The sequence below is a fragment of the Manacus vitellinus genome, unplaced genomic scaffold (genome assembly GCF_001715985.3).
Source record: "Manacus vitellinus isolate BGI_N305 unplaced genomic scaffold, ASM171598v3 scaffold_55_pilon, whole genome shotgun sequence".
Classification (NCBI taxonomy): domain Eukaryota; kingdom Metazoa; phylum Chordata; class Aves; order Passeriformes; family Pipridae; genus Manacus; species Manacus vitellinus.
Genome location: NW_021940651.1, coordinates 2,011,369 through 2,037,487, shown reverse-complemented (window position 1 = coordinate 2,037,487; position 26,119 = coordinate 2,011,369). Strand labels below are relative to the sequence as shown.

Below are 26,119 nucleotides of genomic sequence, written 5' to 3'. Positions count from 1 at the left end.
ACACCTGATACCACACTACCTTCTGTCACTCTTACCTGTAACATGCTTTTGATCCACAGGTGTTAACAGGACAATATGACAGTACTCCTGCAAAATCTCATGCTCACAGTGGAGCAGTTACACAACAGCAAAAACAACTGAACATATTTTTCAATATTCCACAGACACAGACTGTACTATTTTGAAAATTCGCAGCAACCATTTCAGAGCCCGTAGAACCCAACCATGCCCAGGCAGTTCCATGCTTTAAAGAATGAAGATTCAGCACAATTATTTTTACAGAAGTAGTCCTAGTTTCAGTCATTAAAAGCAACCATTTCGTTCTACCAGTATACACTTACAGTCAACAGTGATCAGCTTGCTGTTATTTAGTACATCAGCAAGTCTAATTAGATAGTCTTGTCATTTCATAATAACTTGGAAATCAGTTTCATAAATAAGACAAACATGGACACGTTAATTCATATTTACCTTATAAATGAAGTACAATCACTGGAATGTTTTGCTTTTCTATATTTGTTTATAAAGACTTAAGTGAGAATACTGTACCTATGGTATTACAAATAAGCTAACGAATTAATTACTTGTGTCCAAAAATGTCAGTTAGAAGCTTCTTTTTTTTAAGAAGCACAATAAACATTTTAATGAGTGCTGTCATAAGAACAACTGAGTTGAGTCACTTGTGGTTTATAGTCACATCACAATTACTAGATTCCAGATTGCAGTATTTCTGTTCTACGAGCTCTGGCATTTATTATCACAACCTTTGATGAATGCACAGAATCTTCGAGCCAGAAAATGACCCCATGGAACTGTTCTGCCTCTTTCAAACGTCTCACCAGCATTCAAGTGGGAGCGCACTCCAGTCATTCAGTGTGCATTTTATGAACAGTGACAGTGCTGGCTGACACTACTGCCAAGCCAATTAATTGTTTAGCTGCTGCCAGAAACACACAGTTAAACTCCCATCCCCTTCTGCCTAGCCTGCACCCACCACATCTCCAAGGGATGCAGTAAACTTCAAACAGGCCTCATTTCAGCTCTTACTTGTCCTCAAGCAATCTTAATTGTTATTAATTTCCAACTTACGTTTGCTTTTACTTCACTGTCATATATGAGACTTTCCCAAAGGCCATGGAATTCAGCTGGAAAAGCAATATATTATATACTTGCTTAGGATAAATCAGTCTGGGAACTTGTAGCCTATCATTGCAGCACAAAGCAGTTTTCAAATTATTCTCAACTAAAAATAGATAAATGAGAGCAATTAAAATATCTGTAAAAAAAAATCATGAGTTATTTTTCTCAAAATGCAAACACTACTTCCTAACAGACAAATTCAGCAATTTCTCAAATTGCTCAAATCCGTCAAATAATTGTGTTGAGAAACTAATGTTGATTTCTTAACATGAAAATACAAATATAATTCTTTCCACCCTCAAGAGGCGGTGGACCTACATTTCTCCAAGACAGAGAGCTAGGAGAAGTTGGGGTGGGAGGAGGGTTCTAAGGCAATTTTTATTATTCAGCTTTGCCTTTTTTTTTTTTTTTTAAAAATTAACATCAGGATGTAGAGGACCAAGAAAAGCATGTGGCTGAATAACGCACAAAAACCTGAAGTTGTCATTTGTGCATCAGTCATTCCTAGCAGTTAAGTTTCTTACTTTCAGCAAACAAAAGCAGAAAAGACCGAGCAACTATAAACCACAATAATGTAGGAATAATGTCAATGTATCAGATTGAATTCTTTCTGAAAATAAATGTAATAGATAGTTAGGCATTTTGAAACATGGAGAAAGTAGGAAACACTTCAGAATAACTGTCTGTTTGAGCTTAAGCTCATACCTGTGCTTCTCCTTCCAGGCACAGAATCCAAATTCCCCAAGCTCAACACAGTAACAGGCAGGTCGTGCTCTATTGCAGAGCAAAGCCTTATTTTTCTCTTCAGAAAACATTCTGAGGACTCTAGATCTCTTTGTTTGTCTGTTTCAGATATAAAAACGACACTGCCCTGGGGGCTGGAAGCCAGCAGTGAGCTCTGGAAAATGAGTATTTAAAGTGATGAGTTTCCTGTGGGTCTCCAAGTCAAAATTTGGAATGCAGCTTGTAGGATTAAAAACTTCAATGCTTCTGATTATGCCTATACATTTTAGACCACAAGACCAGTTATTTCCACACATCTGTGAGTATTATAGAAATAAATGACATGTTTTGGAACCACTGTAGCAGTTCAGTCAAAAGCATAAAGAAAAATGTCCAAATATATTGGTTCCACAGACAAAGGACAAAGTTAAACAATATATACAAATAATACCTTTAACAGATAACCCTATAAACCCTTCTAGCCTTTCCAAGGTTTTCTTTCATTGTAATTGCTCTAGACCTTCCAGAAATATCACACGGGTACCTGCTGGCAGCACCCAGTGGTGAGCTGCAGTGATATCCTCATTTTCTTCTTCCAGGTTCTCAGAGGTTGGTCCTTCTTCATTCAGATGAAAAATATGCAGAGAAAGACTGCTTTTGCTCAAGTCAATAGGCTAGAATGAACATGAAAAGACTTCTAACGCATCATATTTCTCATTCAAAGCTAATTATAACAAAAGACAGCTACAGTTTTCAGCTGGCATTCATCTCTGAAGCCTACTATTTCTGTTTCAGACCTTACTAAGCAGTGTAGGCCCAAAAAATTAGCCATGTTTTCCTGGTTATATTAGTCAGCCTAATAAGAGATACTATGTCATCCTATAGACCTTGTCTTGCTTATGTCCTTAGGCCACCACCAGTCTACCTACAACTAGTTCACGGGCATATGAACAGAGCTGTACATTCTTGACTGCAAATACCTGTCTGTCTTTCAGCTTCAGCTCCGTATCCACAATCGACACAGACTGCACATTGTTCTTAAGGAAACTGTCATCAAACTCTGTCCACTTGTAATCACCAAACACGATGGTATGTCTGTTCAACAGCTTTAGGACACTCATCCTAATATCTTCTTTCTTGGCCACACTAACGAGAAAGGAACACCATTACTACATGGCATTGACATTTATAAGGAAATATGAATTAGTGTCAGAGTGCATTATTTCATACACTAAGTCTTCATGGAAAACAGATTCCATCTCACACACACAAAACCAACAAAACAACCAAAAAAAACCCAATACAAAAAAACCCACTTAACTCCCCCACGACATTCTGCGGGAAAAAAGAAAAAGCCCTATCAGTCTGTTTGCAAAAGCAACAAACTTGATATTGTTTTTAATTTGTGCACTAAAAGACACAATCCAAAGAATACTATTTGCTCTGTTTGAGATCATATCAGGGGACACAGAATGACACAGCTAGAAGACTTCAAGAATGGAAATCAGTTATGCAATCTGATTGTTTTTCAGCAGAAAAAACAGAAAAACTCATAGCCAAGCTACTAGACTGAATGTGGTAAGATTAGCTTGGAAGCTCCATTGTACTTTCAAGTCTGAGGGCAGCTGGTACCTCGAGATGGGGACATACTATAAGCAGAATTCCAGTAGAAGAGAAAAAAGCTACAGGAAAAGGAATGCCATTTGAAGATTTCAGAAAGGCTTTAACTTAGTCTTGCAATTTCAGTGATGTATAACCAGTGCAAATTCCAACTTCCTTGTTTTTTAAGCCTGACAAAAAGAGAGCTGTGGATATTTTACAACTTGATTTTTGCAACAACTTGGACACGCTTTCCTATTGTATTCAGATAGCCAGACTGTTAAGATAAGGACTGGATAAATGGACAGTGAGGTGGTTGGACTGTTCAGCTCAGAGGGTTGCAATTACTAGTACAAAGACTAAGCAGAGCTGCCAATAACTCAGGCTGGAAGAGGTGGGGGGCTACTGTTAACACTGTTTTTACACCCTCATTTACACCTTTGACAATGGAATGGAAAGCAATTGCAGCAAGTTTATGGATAACACCAAAGCAGGGAGACTGTCAGTACTCTAGAGAGCAGGGCTGCCATTCAGAGGGACCTCTGCAGGTTGGAGATATAGTTTGACAGGAACTTCTTGAGGTTCAACAAAAGTAAACATGAAATCCTATCTCTCCATTCACTGCTCAGATAACAGAACAGAGCAGAGGTCAACCTGATGAAGAGTAGTTTTGCAGAAAAGGGCCTGGGGTACTGCTGGACAAAATGGCAGTGAGCCAGCAGTGTGCCCCTGCTACAAATAAGGTCAACCTTATTTTAGGCTGTGCTACCAAGAGTGTCAACATCAGGGAAAGCGATTCTTTCCATCCACCGCCTTTGTGGGACCACATCTGGAGTACTGCGTGCAGTTTCAAGCTCTGTCATAAGAGAGACAAGGATAAACCAGAGCAAGTCCCGAATGTGGTCACCAACTTGATTATCAGATGAAATTGAGAGGAATGGATTTGTTCAATCTTAGGAAGAGACACTTGCGTGGAAACTCATGGGAGAGCACAGAGATGGCAGAGCAGAGTCCTGTGGGCTCCTGAGGGTGCACAGCAGGAGGCCAAAAGGAAACAGACAGAAAGTTACATGGAGATCAGAGAGACCTGCTCGATTTCTGATGAACTTCCACATGGATCTGAACGTTGTCACACACGTTTGGGAGCGCTTGCTTCAGCTCCCCTGCGGCATCATCCATCCTTCTCGCTCCTAGGGGAAAAGCGATACCAAGGAGAAGCAATTCCCAGTGTCTGCTATACGCCCAGGGCACAGCCAGTCCTTTCCCGGTGCCCCGTCCGCATGCACCTCGCCCACGGCAAGGATCGGGATCAGCACTTCCCTCCCTCAGGAGATGGCGACGTCAGCCTCGGGATACGCCGCGAGCGCGGCTGGGCCGCTCCTGCCCTCAACGCCGGACACAGGGAATCACCTCAGGGCAGGCACGGTCTCGGGAGAGACGCGCTAGCGCAGCGGAAGGAGCCCGGGAGCGCGGGACGAACCCGAGCCAGCACACTGCGGCCGCCGCCCGTTCGTAAAAGGGCGCGCTGTGCGGGGCGGGGCGGGCCGGGTCGGCTCCTCACCCGGATCTTCCTCCGCCCGGGGTGGGAGGGCCCGCCCGTCCCGGCGCTTCCGGCGGGGCTGGTTCGGGCTCCGGCGCTGGCTCTGCCATGGGGAAGAAGCACAAGAAGCACAAAGCGGAGAAGGCAGAATGGCGCTCGACCTCCGCCACCGCCTACAGCGGTAAGCGCCGGGGGAGACCCTCTTTGTGCCAGGGACGCGCCCGCCCCTCCCTCCGCCCCGGCTGTCGGCGGGACCGGCATCGCTGCAGGGCTGGGGGCTGACAGGGACAGGCCCTGGTTTAAGTGCCGGGGCTGCCGGCGGCGGGGGCGGCCTGGGGAACGCGGGACGAGGGGTGGGTTGTGAGCCCGGGCGTCTCCGTGGTTCCTGCGGCTGTTCCTGGTGGGATCCGGTCTCTGCGGTGCTCGAGTGATGCTTAATTTCACCTTGCTCTGACAAGGATCTTGCAGCGTTTTCAGGGAAAGCCGAGGAGTCGGTTTCTTCCGTGTTACGGGTTTGTGGAAAATCACAACGTAACATGTGCTGAACGACTGTCTATTAGTTTGGATTTATGAGTCTTAGGTATTGTTTTGTTTCCAAATGTATTGTGTATATTTTTGACGTGCAGCAAATTCTTACAAACAGTATTTCTAGAAGCAGCTTTGGAGCTGAGGGTGTTTAGCCTGAAGAACAGGAGGCTCCAGCATGACCCTATCACTCTGTGCAAACACCTGAAAAGAAGTTGTAGCCAGGTTGGGCTCTTCTCCCGGGGAACTAGTGATAGGATGAGAGGACAAAGCCTCAAGCTGCAGCGGGGGAGGTTCGGGTTTGACATTAGGAAGAATTTCTTTGGAGGAAAAGTGGTTATATATTGGAATGGGCTGCCCAGGGATGTGGTGGAGCCACTATCCCTAGACGTGTTTAAGGAAAAACTGGATGTGGCACTCAGTGCCATGATCTAGTTGACATTGTGTTGTTTAGTGATAGATTGGACTCAATGACTTCAGAGGTATTTTCCAACCGAATTGGTTCTGTGATTCTGTAATTGCTGTGTGCTATCATCTCTCTGTGCATTTATGAAATGTTGGTTGTTTTTTGTTTGTTTGTTTGTTTGTTTTGGTTTTTTGTTTTTGTTTTTTGTTTGTTTGTTTGTTTTTTAATTTAGATTATGTGGATAAACCTTTGGAAAAACCCTTAAAGCTGGTGCTTAAAGTTGGAGGAAGCGAAGTGACCGAACTCTCTGGATCAGGGCATGATTCCAGTTACTATGATGACAGATCAGATCATGAGCGAGAACGACATAAAGAAAAGAAGAAAAAAAAGAAAAAAAAGTCTGAGAAGGAAAAAGAAAAGCATCTAGATGATGAAGAAAGAAGAAAAAGAAAGGTAAGCTGAGAGTTTTAGAATTGAGGTGCAGCAGCCACCATGCTTGCTTAGCAGATCTAATATCTGGTGCAGAGTACCAGAGCTTTTTTTTGTTTGTTTGTTTAAATCACTGTTCCGAGAAGCCTACTGTCTGAACGCAGCACCTCATAAATTTAGAAAACCTTTGTGTGTGTATTGGTGTATTTCTGCCATTTAAAGGAGATATATACTTGTGATGATTCTATGAACAAAGTAAAAGCTTCCTTCTTGTAACTGCTCATTTTTCTTATTTATTTGCTTTGAACGAATACTTCCATTTTTAAGTTGGATGTTTTGTATTTCAGCCAGGTCACAATCATGTTTTGCTACCCTTTCAGGGAGGGTATTTTCAGCTTTTCAAATAAATCTTGGTTGCATTTCTCTTCCTGAGATATGCCAAGTTACTGGACATTGAAATTGATATGTTTGCTCAAAACAGCTTTCTGAGATCTGATCTGTTGAGTACTGTGGTACAATAGTTAGATTGGCTCTTAGAATAACCTTCATGCAAGGCTTTGTGACTTTGCTAGTAGCAAATGGTGTGGTCGCCTTAGTTGTCTGTGTTGAACCTTGAGGAGTTTGATTAAAATCAGCAAGAAGGCGTTGACAGTACAGTTACTTGTGCAATTTAATTTTAATAGTATTTCTTTTGTGTACTGATGATTCTTTGACCTCTCTGCTTTTTTAGTTCTTTTTTTGTTTTGTAGTTTTGCTCATATCATGTTTTTTTTGGTGCTACTGTGTATGGGTTTGTGGCTAACATCTGTCATTTCCAATTGATTTGTTAGGCTCAATTGCTTGAAAGTGACGTATCTCATAGGATTGTTAGAAGCTTTTGAATACAGCATAGACAGTGCAAAATTTTCTTAGTACAAATGTTTCAGTTAAGAGTATGGCTGGGATTTGAAATATAGCAAAACAACTGTCCTTCATACAAGATATTGCATCATCAATTGCCTTTACTAAGTTACAGTGTGGGGATTGTTTGGATTTTTTTCCCAGAACTTCACTGTTGGTGCATTCAAAATAAGCTAACAGATACTTAAGAAGCAAAACAGCAGACTAAACAAGGCTAATGAAAATATGCTTTTCTGTGAAAACATGGATAATGACTGCAAGATTATAGGAATGATTTAGGCTTGCCTTTGCTGTGAAGCTCAGGAAGAGATCATTAATTGACACCACTGTTACAGAGCAGTCCTTGTGGTTCTTTTGTGGGCTTTGTGAATTATCATATACTTTACTCATTCCTGTTCAATGCACCAAACAAAAGTACACTGATCAAAGCAGAGCTCCAGACTAATCTTTACCGAATAGTAAATTAACTTCCTTTGCTCTCTAGTGTAACTTGTTATCCTGAAATTTTACATATAAATAGCTTCAGAGTTCAACATTCTTTTCCACGAAAGTACGGTAACGATAGTACAATACTATGTTAAATACAAAGTAGCAAAAGATGAACAGTTTAGTTTTAATTGGAGAAGAAAATTGAAAAAGTGATAGTGAAAATATATGCAGTGTTGTTTAAACCATATTATGACTAAGATATAGAATGATTATTCCAAGTGAAAGAAATCACTGTCTCTTTTCTTTTGGTGTGTGGGATTGCACATTCCAAGTATGTTCTTCTAAAAGATGTCTTCTTCCTGCTGTGCTAGGAAGAGAAAAAGAGGAAAAGGGAGAAAGAACAATGTGACACTGAAGGAGAAACTGATGACTTTGATCCTGGGAAAAAAGTAGAGGTTGAACCTCCTCCAGATCGTCCTGTCAGAGCATGCAGAACTCAGCCAGGTGAGCAGCGTGAGGAATTAAATCATTTTGGTTGTTTTTAAAAGCATGCACAATGAAGTTTTGTCAAAGGTACCAAAATGTAAAATTTTCGTGAAGATTTGCTGAAATCTAGAGACTTCACTTTTTTCAGCATTTAGAACTTTGCATTGTCTGAAAAGTCAGTATTCCTCATGGTGCTTACAGGTTTTAGTAGGTTTGTTTTCAGGTGACTGAAGTTGCCAGGGACATCTGTCTCTGGCTTCTATTACTTGGCAGAATAAAGCTAGCATAAAAGTATTATTGTGCACAGTGTTCCCCTAATGCCTTATCCTTAGCATTTACTGAACAGTGATCAGAATGTCTGAATTTTCAGTTTTCCTTAGTTCAAGGCAAAAAAAAAAAATCTTGTGAAGACTGCTTAGTTGTTAGTCTTTTTTTTATAACATATGTTGAGTTTTAGTATCTATTTTCATTAACAGGAAGTTGCGATAGGGTGTCTCTAAAGACCATAGGCACCATCCCCCACCACCCTATTTTTCATTTACCAATCTTTAATTCTTGTCACCAACCAAAATATTTATGAACTGTGTGTGGCAACTTCTGTATGTTTATTCATGCTTTTTCTACCTGTAGCCATTGCTTGATAGTTAAAACTCAACATTATCCAGTGGAAACTTTTACTTAAGAGAATTTTCAAATACATCATGATCTCAGTTACACATATGCTTGAAAGTGGAACCTGGTAGCAAAAAGCTGTGTCTTTAGGAATATTATGTGTCTTGTCTTTGGAATACTGCCCTTTGACTGGTCAAGTAATTCATTGAGAAGTTTTCTAATTATGACTGGGCATTAAATTAAGGAATGTTGGCCATCAACTGTAAAGGTAACTGAAATTTTCTGGTCAGAGTTTTATGTCTCGGGGTAGTCAGGAACCTTGGAAAACTGAACCTAGGCTAAAAACTAGTCTCTTTATTATTCTATTTTCATCTGCTTGCAAAATAATATTTCAAAGCATATAAATTACCTCACCTATTCCAGTTAAGAAGGGAAATGTCGCTCCAATATCATGGTGAAGAGTTGGAGTTTTAATTCTAGATTTCAGCATGCTGCTTGTTTAGTGTTTCATACTGCACATTAAAGGCAACCCCTCTGAACTATGGAACAAGTAATTAACGAGTAGTATTAATCGTGTAATTTGTACCTGTACAGGAAGTGAAATTGTAATCAGTACCTCATGTGCCAGCAAATCTGCATCTGTTTGTCACTCAGTGATTGAAAGGTTCAGAGAAGCTAATTGCATGGGGTTAATGGTAAAGAAACCACTAAAATTGCACTGATAACATGTTGTAAGAATGTGGATTTCCCAATTGCATGATTTCAGCAACCAAGTTTCACTTTTCTTTTCCTGTAAAAATATATAACATCTTATTTTAATCTTATTAATATATATTCTTAGAGCTACTAGACTTAGCATTACATCTGACTTAATGTCTATTAGTTTTTAATGTGATGAAAGCTCAGAAAACAGTAAAGGAGAAGAAATAGGTACTGTATGCTTCTGCTTTGAAACATGTGTCACGCTGAGCTTCAGATATACAAACTGTACTTGTAGTTAAGATGTTCTCTCTGGTATTTATATTTTTTAAATAAATGAATATACTTGTATTCTGTTTCCTTGCACTTATCTGTGTTTTCATCTCAAAATGCAGCTGAAAACGAGAGCACACCGATCCAGCAATTACTAGAACACTTCCTTCGGCAGCTCCAAAGGTATAAACTGTATTGTACGTTCAGCTGTGCTGACAGTGTCTAATGCATATTTATATGTGTTACTTTACAACTTCTTCTCCTGGTTTTATGTTTGAAAATAGGGCCTGAAGACTGACTGTAGTATATCTGTTAACCTTTGCAATCATGCCAGACCTGGTAGTTTTTAAAGATTAGTTTGGGAAAACTATTACCAACTTGACAATTCTAGCATTTAGCAGGGAAGTAAGTGTTTTGGGCCAGTGTAATTGCCATTTTAAATTTATTAAATACTGATGATTTAATTTAGGGATTAAAACCCAGTTATGATTCTGTAATGCTTTAAAAGATTGAACTGTTTTAATTTAATTATGTTTATTTCTGTGTCCCCTGTCAGATACAAAATAAATTTATACCTGCTTACTTGATAATCCCCTTGATTTGGAGAGGCTTTTTATTTTACTGTTTTCAATAAGATCTTATGCCTGTACCTCATGTTAAAAAAAAAATCCTTTTTATTACATAGCAATAAGCTGAATTGGGAACTAGTTAAAAAATATTAAACATTGTATTTATTTTTAGAGGACCTAATGAACAAGAAGAATTGGTGTTTTTTTACTCAGTGAAGCCAAAAGACCAATTTGGAGCGTAGAGATGTAGAAAACATACAAAAATTAATTAAAAATTACAAGAACTAGCTTAAGTTGATCATTTGATCATTGAATTGAAAGACTTTTTTTAATGTGTTTCAAAAAGTCTACAAAGGTATAATCAAAATGCTTTAATTTATCAAGAAATTTGTCAAACATGCTTCTGTTTTATGAGAATGCTTTTGGTGTTTTCTTCTTTTATAAGTACTACCATTATGTCATTATTGTGGTATAAAAACAAGAACTGTTCTGTTTGCTGCTATAAATCTAAATGTATTGTTTTTATTTTTAGGAAAGATCCTCATGGGTTTTTTGCTTTTCCAGTCACGGATGCCATCGCTCCTGGATATTCCATGATAATAAAACACCCTATGGATTTTGGTACAATGAAGGAAAAAATTGCAGCAAATGAATACAAATCAGTCACTGAATTCAAGGTGAATTAATAAAGATGTAGATATTTCAGAACTAATAAGAAACTGAAGATTCTTTTTAACTGTAGAAGCTTTTCTGACATTAATTAATGTGCATTTTGTTCAGAACTGAGCACTTTTGTGTATTCAGTGTGTTACAAATACTCTGTCAGATTCTACTACAGTCTACTACAAATTACTGTGGATACCAAAAACATGTTCTAAAGTTCTATGGAAAACATGCTGCTAGACTTAAACAGGAGTGAGGCAATCATGAAGACTTAAGTGGTTGAAGAACCTGGAGCTCTTTTTTTCCTCTCCTTGCCTCTTCTTTTTCATTTTTTTTTTTAATCTAGACCTGGTTAAATTGATTAAAATGTAATTTTGACTTGTCTGCAAGAGAACTATGGATATACTGAAACTTCTTGTGTAAGAGTCAATAACAACTACGTATTTTTTATCTTTAATTGTCTTATTTTCCATATGGCTTCATTTGAAATGGCAGAAAGTTACTTGGCAAGTTTATTGGCAACTAGCCATAGCTAATTTATGTATTGCTATTGTTGTAATACTTTATTAGATGCATCGTGGTCTTACAGAGAGTGCAGTAAGAAATCTTTTCATGATATTGCCAACTCCTGGAAGGAAAGGAGTTTTCCTTAACTGATCCATGAAGTTCTATTAGCTGCCTTCAGAATTACTGTTTCCTAGAGTGGTGTTGATGTAACAATAAACTTGACAGAGAGCATTGGCTTGCTTCTCAGGGTTAATCTCTTCTCTTGAAAGGTCCAGCAAGGTGAACAAAGAATGGCTTATGTTTCTTACAAGTGCTTTGACAAAGATTATTCTGTTTTGTTAGGTATACTACAGAGATTTGTAGGAAATAGTAAAAAAGTATTTATAATAACCTTGCCATCAGCAATGGCTTCAGGTCTCTAAATTCTGGCTTGCTGGACTGTCTTATTCAACTACTTAAAAAGGGAAGTTTGGGAGCATCTTGAAGAAACAAAAAAGGCTTGTTTGCATTTCTGTGTTACTTTCTGGCTTGCATTTACTCCATGAATTTGCTGCTAAAGTATTACTGTGTTCATCACAGAACTACCATGGTGGAATGGTATCTTCCAGTCATTTAATAAAGGACTTAGAATTTTTAACAGTTCTTTTGTCTTGTATTTTACAGGCAGATTTTAAACTGATGTGTGATAATGCAATGACTTACAACAGACCAGATACTGTTTACTACAAGCTAGCCAAGAAGATACTGCACACAGGCTTTAAGATGATGAGCAAAGTAAGAGACCTATTAAAAACAGAAAACAGTTGGGGTTTTTTTGTTGTTATCATACTTAAAAGCAACCTAATTAGTGACAATGATAAATGTTATTTCATCTTTCTGTGTTTAACCATAACAGTGCCTGTTAGTGCTGCTATATTTAAGGGCTTGATAGCATTCTTATTATAACTCAGTAATTTTTATTTATTTCTCAACTATATCTGCACTGCAGAAGTCTGTAGGAGTTTCTTCCCCTGGCCTCAGTGGAAGCAATTAAGATTCACATCTATAAAACCCTATTGTCAAATATTGCTTCTGGGTGAAACTTCGAAAACAAGATCTCATTTAAGTTTTACTTCTGCATAAACAAGAAAGCTCTGCTTTTTTCAAGGTGTTGGGTGTGGGGGAATTTTCAGGTGTGTTGCAAATACACTTTTTACTCAAATAGAGTTGTTGGCTTTTAAAATGAAGTTTTGTTGAGCTGCTCTGTGTGCACATGTTGTGTGTGTGTGTGCATGTGTTACAGTGATGGTAAGTTTTGTGTAAAATAGTTGGTTTTGTATATGCAGTTTGTTTGTTTGTTTGTTTCTCTCTTGATAGTTGGGCTGCAGAAATTCTGATGCCATGCTACCATGACCAAATCATGTTGCATCGCCATTGGAAACGAGACATTAAGAACAAAATAAGGCCATGGCCATTCCCATCCCATCCCATTATCATAGCATCTTGGCTATGAGGGAAAGGTTAAGTCCCTGCCGCTCTGTCCTTTCTGATTCTAGGAACGGCTGTTAGCTTTGAAGCGCAGCATGTCGTTTATGCAGGACATGGATTTTTCTCAGCAGGCAGCTCTTCTGGGTGATGAAGATACAGCAGTTGAAGAACCTGTCCCTGAAGTTGTTCCTGTACAAGCAGAGACTACCAAGAAATCCAAAAAGCAAAATAAAGAAGTTATTAGGTAAAGGTTTTAATGGGCATGCATACTGCTTTGTTGCAGCTTTTGTAATATTAGACAGCAGCAAAGAAGTGAGGAAAAAACCCTCTTTTCAGCCTTTTTTGCTGAGGTCCATAGGATAAATGGACAATTTTATTGTATTTTGTTTGCTTGTTTATTTATAGAACTTGTTTAATAACCCAGTGATTCCCAACTTGAAACAAACAATTCAGAAGATGACTGCATATTCTTTTAAGCACTTACAGTTAATGTCTATATAGATATTTTTATTATTCTTTATATTAAGTAATGAGTAGTTTCTTCTCATGATGTTAAGAAATATTACTTTATTTTGAATATAGCCACAAGTACCTTTTGCATTTTGTCCTTTTTTTCTCCTTTCCTAAAATGGATGACTGTATCAAAACGTAACAGGATCTTTCTGGGAGGGCAAAGTGGTCCCAGATCAGTGAATGATTTTATTTAACTTTAACCTTATCTGGCATGATGTGTAGATACAGGAGATTGTTTCTGGAGCAGATGATAACATCTCCCCAGTGAAATCTTGTTAAGCTTCTTTATAAAATACATTGCTAGTGCAATAGTAATCTTCCAACTAATAGGCACCCCCATTTCACAAAGCCATGTTTTTATAACAGCTAAGATCCAATTTTAGTAAAATTTTTTGACTGTGAATATAGTTATTTTATGAGATATTAGCAGAAACTGTAATTTACAAGCAACTTTTGTTCAGTGTTCTTGCGTAAACATCCCAAGACAGATGTTGAATTTGAATTGTAGAGTATTATCTCAGCTGCAATTTTAAGAAAGAAAACCTATAACAGAGCATCACTAGTTGTGTCTTAAATAATCTGATCATGTGGATGTGTTCTGCAGGCTTCTTTCCTAAACCTTCAAAGTAAAAAAGGTGAAATATCTTGTCTCATTTTTTTAAAAGTGAACGTTAGGGTTCTAATCAGCCAGATTTTTTATTTTCTTTTACCCTTCAAGCATTTTTATAGTCCTCTTTAATGTCTGATGAAAGAAGTGGTATTTTAATGTAGTTGTTTTGTGGAAATAGAAGACTACAACATGTATCTTCAAAAAAAATTATAAACAGAGTAATTTTTTTAGTGGAAACTATTCTGTTGACAGCATACAGAAACATACCTGTTGCTTTATAATGGAGAACTAACAAAATGTCATTTGTTCCTTCTTTTTTGAATTGTATATAGAAATCAACTGAAAGCACCTTTTTGAGGGGGAAGTAGTTTGGTTTTTGGTTCTTTGTTTTTTTTGGGAAATACATAATTTGTTTTGTATGGTGCCCAGGATTAATTCTTGCATAAACTCTGCTACAGGAGTATTTTCGTACTTTGCCAAAGAGCAAGCAAATGGCACTGCCAATCCATGTAGTACTGCTCTGTCTTTGATATGTACCTTAACATACAATTCACGTAGTTAAAAATAACTGACCTTTGATTTTATTTGGGTACTGGTTTCTTTGCAATGAGTTTGTGGTATGAATTTACCTAAATTTACCTTCCTATTGTTTTCAATGTTTATGCAACTTTAGTCGTTGGAATGAATTTGTTTTTTCTAGTTAACTTGACCTTTTAAACACTTGTATTTTTGCATCAGTAAGATTGGTATTATTCTTTTTGATGAACAGTAAGAGCTTTGCGGGGAGAATTGAACCTAATAGCGGATATTTTTGCCTTCATATTTCACAGTTATAAAAAGGGAAAGAGGGAAGTCAGTGCTTGGAAAGTGTTAAAGCAGCTTAGACCTCTATACTGTAGTTTAAAAAGTGACTTCATCACTCAGACATCCTAATGTTTAAGTAATTTTTGAAAGTTTGTTCAGGATGTTGCAACCTTCTGAACATTCTCTTAAAATTCTTGTCCTTTAATTATCCTGTAGAGTGTGACAGTAAGTGCCAGTTGTTGAGGAGTTTCCTGCTGTGTACACCCTTTCTTAAGTTTCAATGACACAAAATTGTATAACACATTTGTCTCATAATAGTATGATCCTGTGATCTTTTTATTGTCTTTAATAGCAAAACTTACTTGTGTATCGGATCTGAATCTCTATACAGAGAGAAATTCTTAGCTAAGCAAATGGAAGAAGATAACCCAGGAGAGAGAAATGGATTTGGTGTGAGGAGATGCTCTACCCAGTACCTAAGGTGTTTGGCCCTAGTGTCTAATGTCCCTATAATGCCCTGAAATATTTTGATGTACCAAGTTTACTTTATATATAAAATATAATGAAGACTGCCATATTCTGTGATATCTTCACACTTGTCCTTATGATATTACCTTCTTCTGATTTTATGTAATACCTATGTCCTGTTCCGTCTTGGAAATGCTTATCTGTTACAATTTTATTTTTCTGGTGCTTTAATGGAAAGGGATCTACTGAAAGATAAATGTTAAATTTAGTAATTTCAATTACAAGGAATGGTGTGATTAATACTGATTAGGAATGCTAATTGCCAATACTAACAAACATAGGAAGTAAAGGACTCCCTGTTAGACTGGGAGCTGTGTCCTACTGCAAGCAACGATATGATAAACCTGTTGGTTTTTTTCTCTGATTAGTTCCATAGTTTCCATCCCTCATCAAGTAATATCTTCTCTGCATCTTTCTGTTTGGAATTTGTGAAAATAGCATATTCATGCATGTGGGAGACTAAAGATGCATATAGCATTCACCCTGTATTAATGCAGTTTTACTCCCAGTCTCTGTTTTGTAATACTTCATTTTCACCAAGGTACAGAAACTATTACACTTTTGAAATTCAGTAGTTCAGTAGTTCTCAGTTTCTACTCCAAAACTTCAGTTCATAGTATGATTATGATTCCACTTAAATGCTGAAGTAGACTGACACTGGGAGAGTAGTGGGACTGACTGTTCTATTAGGAAAACCCAGAATTCAGCCCTTTGTTTTGTTTTCGCTTTTAATTTCTACAGCTGTTCCTCTTCTGTTTTGTAGCTGCATTTTTGAACCTGAGGGAAACGCATGCAGCCTGACAGACAGCACTGCTGAAGAGCATGTCCTGGCGCTAGTGGAACATGCGGCAGATGAAGCTCGGGATAGGATCAATCGATATCTACCCAACAGCAAGGTCCACTGCACAGTGCAGTTTGCAATTCCATTTTGTATCTGACTACTGAATGCTTTGATTCGTGCTAGGAGACAGGCTTTGGTGTTGTGTTTTCTGGGACTGTAACATCTAGGATGTATGCTCTGTGTGGATTGCCAGTATGGCTGTTGTGTATCATTTAGTTCCCACTGAAAGCCATTGTAGGGTGTCCTAAATGGATCTCGGGTTATATTGTGTGTTGAACATCTTTGAAAATTCTCTTGCAGGAAGCAGTGAAATGTTGCTCAGTCTTGAATTTCAGCCCTTAGCATGTGATTAAAATAACATCACATTCTTCTTACTGTTGCAACCTCAGAAAAAGCAAACTATGCATAGGTTGAAGTGTTATTAGGATTCCTTCTTCCCTGCCCCACCCCCCCCAAGGAATTCAGGAATTTTTAAGTGTTAAATTCCAATGGGAAGTTTTCCATGGGAAGAGTCTGTAACCTCTTGTAGTTTTGTACCTACAAGCAGTAGCTGTCAGCTGTAGCATGAGTACAAAATACAGACATCCTTCAATAACTGGGATAAGAGAGCAGGTTTGATAGTTCTGAATGTGATTCTGATGTTGTTCATGTGTTTGGCTTTTGTGCCCTTCCAGGGGTTAGAAGGACAATGATGCCATTGGTGCAGTTTTCTTAGAACAAACTGTTTATGGGCTGTGTGATAGTGGTGGTGGATTCCTTCGTTTCTTCATGCTGGGATTGGAGAGAATGCTACAGACATTCACTACAGACCTATATTGAGATACGTTTACTCTGTTTCGGTTGACTCATGTGGACTCTTATTACCACCCTTGTTCTCATTTCTCATCTGTCACTGTAGTGGCCACTGCAATTGAGAAAAGAATTAGGATGTTGCTACATCCTGACTTATCTACCTAATTTTTTAACAACTGTTGCAGAAGAAACTTTGCTTTGAAGCATTAGTGGTGTTGTGTCTTCAAACTTAAATGTCTGTTTCTTGAGCAGTGGCCCTTGTTATTGCAATCACCTTAGGCTCAACTGGATTAGGAAGTAAAGCTTCAAAGAATAGTGGGTGAAGATTTAGCTTCAGTATATTTCTGTTTCTTTACACAATTAGAAGACTTGCTAGGATTGAAGGCTGTTTGAAACCTCCAGATTAATAGTGGCTTTTTAAAAATTCTTTAAAGCAATACCAGTCTTCTGCTAATTACTAGCTTCACTGAAAAGGCCTTTCATGCTGATGCAGTCTGTTTTTGAGAAAGTTGCTCGAGGTGTGCTGCTCTTCATTGTCTAGGCTGTTAATCAGCCGGACAACTCACTCTGTGTCCCAGAGTCTAGGTAACACTGGCATGTTTTTAGAGCTCAGCCATTGTTAACTTTTGCCATTACTTGAAGGTATTTTTTTCCTGTTCATTCTCTTCCCAGCATTTCTTAGCTCTGTTTTTATTTTATGCCAGCTTTAGCTTTGGCCTCCTGTATAGAAAGAGTTTTAAAATTTTTCAGAGGGAAGGGAGGAAAAAACCAAAATAGGGAGAGATTTATTTTTCAATTTACTTCAAAGTATTTACTAATATTTCTGTAGGGAGAGAATAGTTTTCATTTTCCCCGTTTACTGAGAGGTTAGTCTTTTTTTGCCCAATTCATGTGTAGTCAGTTTCTGGCATCAGCTTTGCTTGTTGCATCAGATCTGGCTCTATCTTTACAGACCCTGGTGTACTCTATTGTCTTTCACGTGTGTGTTTTGAGCACTGTGCTTGAGTGATTCAATACGTCTGTCACAGCACTTCTTCCTCTTTAAGAATTTGACTGTGTGTTCATAAAAGTACTTCTAATTAGAGAAAGTTGTGGGTGTGATATGAAAACAAGCAGTTCATTCTAGATTTGAAAATAAGCAGTGACTTAGATTGTGGCTAGGAGTTCTGCTTCTAAAAAGAAAGTGTGTTCTAGATTTAGTAGTCAGAGAGGCTGGCTTCATGCTAATGATAATGGAATTGGGTTTGTTTGGATGAAAACATTAGATCTGATATAGAAAGATGAAAAAGGAGTTGCATATATGAACTTCTACTCCTAAGTCTTCTGTTCTGAAGCATTTGCTAAGTGGTGCTAAATAACTGTGACTCATAATTCTCTGTATTAAAAAGTGAATACCACAGTGCAGGATCCCAATACAGCTAAAAATGATTTTTATAGTTTTCTCTTAAGGAAGTAACTCCTTCTTTGAATTTTCAACAGTTTTGAATGATTACTTCTATATCTTTGTGGTTCTGTTCACAGATTGGTTATCTGAAAAAAAATGGAGATGGAACTTTATTATTTAGCGTAGTAAATTCATCTGATCCTGAAGCAGAAGGTAAAAGCAGTCTTGAATGTTCTAGCAGATTTTGAAGTCTTAACTGTACCTAAGGATCCTGTGTAGTATAGATGAGTTTTAATTTTTTTTTAATTTTTAAACAATTTTTATTATGTTCATTAATTATTTCCCAAACCATTTTCCCAAACACCCCAAATTGTTTCTCTTTACCTTCCAAATTTTCACTCTTCAGGTGCTCTGTTTTACTATTTCTAACAGTAAGAAGATAAAATAATATCTCTTTATAAGCACTTATACACTGCTACAACTTTATAAAGACTTGGAATACAAGCTTTTGCTGCAAATACAGTTTAGTGTCAAAACCTAATAGTCTGAAGGTGAATGAAAGTGCTGTAATCCTATGTAGATGTGCGATGCACAGAATGAAATTCAGAATAATCTTTTACCTTTTTATTTCCTGATTTAAGTCATTAGCTAAATTTCTTGATCTTTTCTGTTGGGTTTTTTTGTTGTTGTTCTGTTACTACTATATGCTATTTATACTGGCTTATGCTTTTCACTTGTTTTAGTTTCAAGCTCAAAATGCAGAAGTTTTGAAAGTTTGTAATGAATGAAATGTCATAGTCTTTATGCTCCTGTATGGCATGTTGATTTAGCACTTTCTTTGCACCTTTTGAGATTGGAATTTGTTCACAGCTTATCTCTTGTTTCATTGATGAATATATGAGTGCTTTAGACTAATCACACTGGGAGACACGAGCCTTTAACACTATTATTGTCTTATTTCTTTTTCATTTGATAGTAAATTTTTCTGGAATGAAATTGAGCATTTTGTCTGCTAACATGCCCTTCCCTATATCTGAAAATAAAATTTAATAAAATTCATGTGCTTTAATACCTCTGAAATTAGGCCACTGAAAGTTTAGACAGTGATGGTAATGGTGTCTGGATTTCTGTAAACAAACTACCACTTAGTCAACATAAGAAACTGCTTTTATCACTTCATAAAATCTGGGTCTTGAATGTTTGTGAATCAGCTAGTATACATCACACGTTGATGTATACTCTAAAAATGAAATAAGTAAGCCATAGATCTTGTCAATTAGACATGGAAACATATTTACAGCATGTGTTTGAAGTTTAAATGGAGAACCTGAATTACAGTACCTATGCTTAATGTATAGATTAAAAGACATTTAGTCTTTATGTTAATTGCAACATTTTAAAATAGTAAAATCTAAATATTCACCATAAATTGTATGCATTAAATGCTTTTCTAAGTCTTCTTTTAAATCAAATTATTAGAGGAAGAGACTCACCCAGTGGATCTGAGTTCACTGTCAAGCAAATTACTACCTGGCTTCACTACACTGGGCTTTAAAGATGAACGAAGAAATAAAGGTAAATGCCAAAGAACATGTTTTAGCTTTTTGTTTTTTAAATATTTGAGCAATTACCTGAATTAAAATAGTTTCAGTTTCTACCTGTCTTGGTATGAAAGTTTGCTTGGTTATTCTTATAGTGTATAATTATTCCACTGACAGCAGAATGCAGTTTTAAAATGACTTTTCTTCTTATTAAACATCACTTAATTAGAAGTTTATGGATTAATGTTTTGCCTTAGTGTTACAGCCACACTAGAAGCTTTTCAGTAATGGTAGTGTGTTTTCTTTGTGGGAGATAAATTTTCCAGACTAACTGTACTTACAGTTGAGGGTAAAAAACTTTCAGTCACTTGCATTTTTGCATCACATGACGAGGGTTTCACAGACTGTGGATTTTTTTTTTCCTTGTATTATTGATATTTTAAATAGTTTCTAATCTGCTGTCCAGAAACTGACTAGCAACCAACACTAAAGTAGACACACACAAAAAATAGAAATATAAAAGGAGGTGTGGCCATGAATCTTTTTTTTCTGGGAGTGTGGTGCTTAACTTAGTTCTTGATTTTCCAATAATATAAATATGTTTGTTTATATGGTCAAAATAGTTGCACTCGTTCTAGAGTCTGGAAGTGTCCTTGAGATATTGCTCTTGATTTCAGTTGGAGAAAAAAAGACACTGCACTTTCTGTATCCGTTTCAGAAAACAATTTTTTTGCCCAAGTGGTCTTTTACACTTGTGTTAATCATTTATCATCTCTTTCTTCTACCTTAGTAACCTTTCTTACAAGTGCTAGTACAGCACCTTCCTTGCAAAACAACTCTATATTTCATGATTTGAAACCAGACGAGATGGAACTCTTGTACTCAGCATATGGTGATGAAACTGGAATACAGTGTGCCTTAAGGTAAGCACTTCCTAATTAGAAAGTCTAACTTATCGTAGTAATTTTATGCAAAGTAATTTGGACTAAATGCCAAATAGGAGTGTTCAGATCCTGATATTTTATTCTAAAACTTATTTTTAAAACAAATCACCATAAAACTTGAAGCTAGCTTTCATCCTGGTTGGTGGGGTTTTTGTGGTGGTTTTTTGGTTTTTTGCTTTTGATTGTAGGTAGGAGGATGCATTTTTTTTTTCCATTTGCCCTTTTAAATTATCCAATTTTATTGCAAGGCTGTTATTAGTGTCTTCAACAACAGCATATTACAGGTTGCTAAAGCTTTAGTGTTCTGCTTTACACCCATCCGAAAATAAGTTTAAATAGGCAAGTAATAGATTTCAGTGGCTTTAAAACAGTGATATTTTTCAAGGAGTTTCAAAAGAGTTAAAGTTACTTGAAAAGGGAAATACCACTTTTCATTAATTCTTAATCTTGGACCAAAAGAATTAGTGGCAAGCTTTTTTCTCTTTTTTGGGTTTTGTTTTTTAACTGACTATCAATGATAGAAAAAAGAAAAAATCTCTGTCTTAATTGCTTTTCTGAAGAAGCATGGAAGAGTTAAAGAACAAAGAAAATATAGGTGTAATGTAGTGTTGTTGGGGAAAACCGTATTTTGAGTTGAAATATTTTTTACGAAAATAAACATTTTCTGTAATGCTTATCTCCATTCCTGCTAGCTTACAAGAATTCGTGAAGGATGCTGGAAGTTACAGCAAGAAAATAGTGGATGATCTTCTGGACCAGATCACCAGTGGCGATCATTCCAAAACTATTTATCAGCTAAAGCAGGTGTGTTCTTGATGCACAGGAGTGTCACAAGTTCATCAGAACAAGAATGAACCTGTTTGTTTTTCAATGTTGTATGAAGTGCTTTGCTTTCCACTGTCAGTTTAAGCAGTTCAGGCTTAGCCGTTCAAGCAGCCATGCTGTGAACCAAATTACAGACTGAATTAATCAACAGAGGAGTAATTTTTTTTCTTATCTCTGGCTCGATCAGTTCTCTGTGGTTCACTATATGGCTGCAGAAAGGAAGGGGTGGGGGCATGTGACAAAGCAGGGTCCAACTAACTGAATAGTGTTTGGGCAGCCTTGTCACTCAATGTGATAACTTACGTACCTACTTCTGAGTTATATTGCTATGCTTTTGTTGAGGTTTTTGGTTTTTTTCTTAATTGAAATGCAAAATATACTTCTTGTGGAAGAATTAATTGTTTGGAACATGGAAGTAGTGTTGAAGAACAGATTAATATCACTGTACAGGTATCTTTTACCCAACAGTGCTAACTTTTAAATTCATGTAGTATGTCTGAAGGAAGAACTTATTTACAAAAACACTCTCCTGATGGGATTCATACTAAGATTGCAGAAGAGATTTTTCTCATAAATATGTATGATTCTAGTGGGAATGTTTGCATTCCCAAGACCAAATAGTCTAATAGAAATTGCATGTTATTTTCACTCTGAAAACCACTCTTAGTTTGAAATAATTGTCTGCTATTTAAAATGCTGACATTGTGAATGATTGAGGAATAAAAAAAGGGAGGCAGGATGGGAAGATGGAAGGTACTTAGATTTCCTGACATGGTGGAAATGAGATTATGCTGAATCTCTGCACACTTAGAAAGAGAATAAGGTGCGTGGTGTTTCGGGAAAAGGAGGCAATAGAATGAAAACCACAAGAAAATCCTTCAGAATTTTCTGGCTATTTTTTACCAGGAAAAAGACTGTATATGAAACAGGAAGAAATGTAAAGGATTAGTTAAAAAAAGTTACAACCCTGTACTTTGAATACTCTCCACATATACAAATGTGTGTATACAACATAGTGAACTTAGCTTCACAAATGTGCCTTTTCCTTTTTGCCACCTTGTTCTATGAATGTGGTTCCGTATGAGAATTTCTGAAGACCTTTCAAATGGTCAATGGGTATTTACACTTAGAAGTGCTGTTCAGTTGTGACATATGTTGATATACGCCGATTTCACATAATTATATGTGTTTCAGTGATGATATGCCATGGTGTTTTATGCTTGAGCATTTTGTGCTGCTACATTTGAGTAAGAATTAGTATCTCTAAAAGTACAACCTTAGATGATTTGTGATTCAGAAGTTACTGAAGTAGTGACTAAGATACTGCTTTTGAATATAAAATTTGTGAACAGAGGAAATAGCATAAGGGGACTCAAAGATTAGTTAAAATGCATAATGCTAAATTATTGCAGAACATTAACTGTTACATTGTAATTGCATTGCAGATATGTGAAAAACTTAGCTGTCTCTAGCCTTCTTTTGTGCATGAAGTTTGAAAATACTTGAAATTGTACAAGAAAGAGGTCTTTATTAATATGTTGAGTATAAGCAATTGTTAGTATTCTTTCTTTCCAGAGGCGAAACATCCCAGTAAAACCACTGGATGAAGTTAAGGTAAGTTATGTTGACATTCAGTCTGTTTGGTTTTTTTTTAAAACTTGAAAAGGTGTTTGGGCATTTAAGGTAGAGAAAGTGATGTTCTTCCAGCATTCAAGTTCTTGATTTTATGTAATGTGCATCTGTTCTGTATAGTAATGCAGAAAAAGATGGTAAGTGGAGTATAGGAGAAAGAGGAGGCTGTTAGGTTAGTCCTGAAGAGCCTGTCCTGGTTAGTTCTAAATTGTTTATATGAATGTATATGGTTGCCCTTAGAAAAGGGCTAGTCTTTTTTTTTCATAAAGGTTCTACTCAAACATCACTAAATGTGATAGTGTTCTGTGGTGGCCCAGGGTCTTCTTGTGCTAAACCAGTAAATTACACAAGCATTATTAGAAAACATTTTTAGGAAATATAAACATAAGCTATGAAATGCTAAGATCTAAAATACTCTTTTGTTCTTTAGGTTCTACCAGTTCTTATAAAAGAAGAACACAAGTTGCATAATACCTGTCTGGATTCTTCCAAACAGATTATGGTAAGATGGTTGGAGAGGAACAACAGAAAAAAAAAAACATAAAAACCCCCAAAAAAGTAGTATTGAGACATTCATTTTGTTTCAGGGCAAGGATGTGCATAGTCTGAAGTAGAATATTAGAATTACAGTATCTAGAATAATGTTTCAGTACTGAAAATTAATTCTTTGACAGTTAGTGGCTTTATTGTTCTGTATTCTCCAGTTTATTTCAGCATGTGTAATTAAATCCAATGCAGGAAGATCACTTAGGAAACTGAAAACAATACTTGATCTGCTGATGAATATTTGAGATTCAACCTGCTGTAAAATTGTAAAAAATCATTAGTATTGATTAGTTTTACCACATCTATTGAAAATGTTGTAGAATGGGTAAAAAATGCATATCTTTTATGCTTTCACAGCTACTAATCAAATATTTCTTTAAGTGGTGCGGGTTTTATCTTTCAATGTATTTGTGACAACAGAACTAATGCATTGCATTCCATGCCAATTCACATAAAAATTATATGGATTACAATATAGCAACTAATAAAATTTTATAGTTTTATAAGTATTCATTATGTTTTGTGAAAAGTCATCTTTGTCTAGAAGGTGAATGGTTAAATTAATTCATTACAGTGCTAAGTTTCATATTTCTAAAAGATAATACCTGGTCATGTGTTTACCTGAGTGTCTTATTTCTCCTGCTGGAATAGGCATCCTCATAGACTTCTGTTAGAATAGGTTTCGAAGCTTAGTGACTTTTACTTTGATTTCTAACTTCGTGCCATTACATTAGCAGTATGGCAACAGGTGTGGAACGAAATGAAATTGTTGTAGTGCAGGCTGTATTTAATTATGCACATGTATAGGAGAAATACTAGAGAGGCCAGTTCCAGCTGATACCGTGTATAGGAAGGCCCAGCATACTAAAAATATCAATAAATCCAGTGTTCTTGCATTGAGGAGATGAGGGAAAAGGGGATCTGGGAGTGGTTCATGATAGGGACACCTACTGGGGTTCTTCTGTGAGACATGAAGGAGTTGAGTGTGTAATTGAGTTTCAACAGTTCTGGATATCAGATAAAAGATACTTAGATTACTGTGCACATCCTTTGCCATTGATACGACTGGTCTGTCCTGGAACCATGTTTGAAGTCTCTGTGAATTTCAGGTTGGCCAAGATGGTTATGGATTCCCCAGTCTCAAGTGTTGTGATGCACACTTTTGAGGGAATGGATTTTGCATTTATCTTAAACATTAGAAAGTTATTATGACAGCTTGTCATTATGGCTGGTCTTTCTATTTCTTGTATTTTGATAGGTTGGAGAATCTGCTGGAGACAGTAACTCTTCTGACTTGGATTTTCTCTCTATGAAACCATATTCAGATGTATCTCTTGATATTTCTATGTTAAGTTCGTTAGGTAAGTAATTAAATATACAGGACATCAATTATGGTTTAGTTGTACCACAGACAAAATGACAGCTGGATTTGCTGTCAAACACACATAAAAAAGTGTTCAAAAAGTAGTATCAAGTCTATTTTGACATAAGTAAAAGTCTAGGGCTGGTACAAGATAAATGAACCTTGCTCTGTTTCTCCTTTGAGACATCCATGTGCTATCCAAGCTAACTTTTCTTGTACACCTGAAGAAATACAATTTTGATAGTTCTGCTTGTATTTTGTGTTCATAGTAACATAAACTTTAAGAATCAGTGTGGAGCTTTAGCTCAGAAATGATGTTACTTCATATGATGTCTTTTGAAATAACTTGGGAATTAGGTAAGTATGTGAAGGGCGATCATATCACCACTTGGAATATCCCAGAAACAAAAATCATAAGAAACTTCAGGTGCTGGAAAGACTTTATCCTCAGATAAGGCAGTTGTGTAAAAGTATTAGGATGCTGTTTCAAATACATGTCTTTGATAGGTATCTTTTAAATGCTAGAAGTACTGTTGCCATTTCTGCAGGCTGCTGAGCTGGTCAAATGCCTTCACAAGTGTCATCCAAGCTAACAACCTGCTTATGTTTTAAGATACTTTTAATTCAGGATGTGAAAGAGGCCAAACTATCTATTATAAAACATAAGGTAATGAAAGACTTAAAGGAAAAGAAGATTTCCACAGATTTCATAGAATCATAGAATTATAGAATTAACCAAGTTGGAAAAGACCTCTGAGGTCATCAAGTCCAACCTGTGATCCAACACCGCCATGGTTGCTAGACCATGGCACTAAGTGCCATGTCCAGT

The 26,119-nt window shown here is 36.8% G+C and overlaps 2 protein-coding genes across 8 annotated transcripts in view; one reads left to right on the top strand and one right to left on the bottom strand.

Moving 5' to 3' along the window:
• TRIP13 (thyroid hormone receptor interactor 13) overlaps window positions 1-5,106 on the bottom strand; it is a 12,806-nt gene extending 7,700 nt beyond the window's left edge. Inside the window, exons 1-5 of one of the 2 annotated variants that reach the window (XM_018081704.3) lie at window positions 5,024-5,106; window positions 4,550-4,652; window positions 2,844-3,009; window positions 2,408-2,537; window positions 1,090-1,145 (exon numbers count right to left, since the gene is read on the bottom strand). In XM_018081704.3, the coding sequence (XP_017937193.1) occupies window positions 1,090-1,145; window positions 2,408-2,537; window positions 2,844-3,009; window positions 4,550-4,641 (444 nt within the window). In that variant the 5' untranslated portion in view covers window positions 4,642-4,652; window positions 5,024-5,106. The other variant, XM_018081705.2, reaches the window with a different exon arrangement.
• BRD9 (bromodomain containing 9) overlaps window positions 5,038-26,119 on the top strand; it is a 24,086-nt gene continuing 3,004 nt past the window's right edge. Inside the window, exons 1-16 of one of the 6 annotated variants that reach the window (XM_018081682.3) lie at window positions 5,038-5,183; window positions 6,166-6,386; window positions 8,063-8,195; window positions 9,884-9,944; window positions 10,863-11,007; window positions 12,164-12,274; window positions 13,099-13,211; window positions 15,286-15,375; window positions 16,186-16,318; window positions 18,577-18,652; window positions 19,919-20,014; window positions 20,771-20,903; window positions 21,617-21,728; window positions 23,325-23,363; window positions 23,812-23,883; window positions 25,186-25,288. In XM_018081682.3, coding sequence (XP_017937171.1) covers window positions 5,111-5,183; window positions 6,166-6,386; window positions 8,063-8,195; window positions 9,884-9,944; window positions 10,863-11,007; window positions 12,164-12,274; window positions 13,099-13,211; window positions 15,286-15,375; window positions 16,186-16,318; window positions 18,577-18,652; window positions 19,919-20,014; window positions 20,771-20,903; window positions 21,617-21,728; window positions 23,325-23,363; window positions 23,812-23,883; window positions 25,186-25,288 — 1,711 coding nt within the window. In that variant the 5' untranslated portion in view covers window positions 5,038-5,110. Of the gene's footprint in view, window positions 5,184-6,165; window positions 6,387-8,062; window positions 8,196-9,883; window positions 9,945-10,862; window positions 11,008-12,163; window positions 12,275-13,035; window positions 13,212-15,285; window positions 15,376-16,185; window positions 16,319-18,576; window positions 18,653-19,918; window positions 20,015-20,770; window positions 20,904-21,616; window positions 21,729-23,324; window positions 23,364-23,811; window positions 23,884-25,185; window positions 25,289-26,119 lie in introns of all 6 variants that reach the window. The other 5 variants (XM_018081681.3, XM_018081680.3, XM_018081687.3 and 2 more) reach the window with 5 other exon arrangements.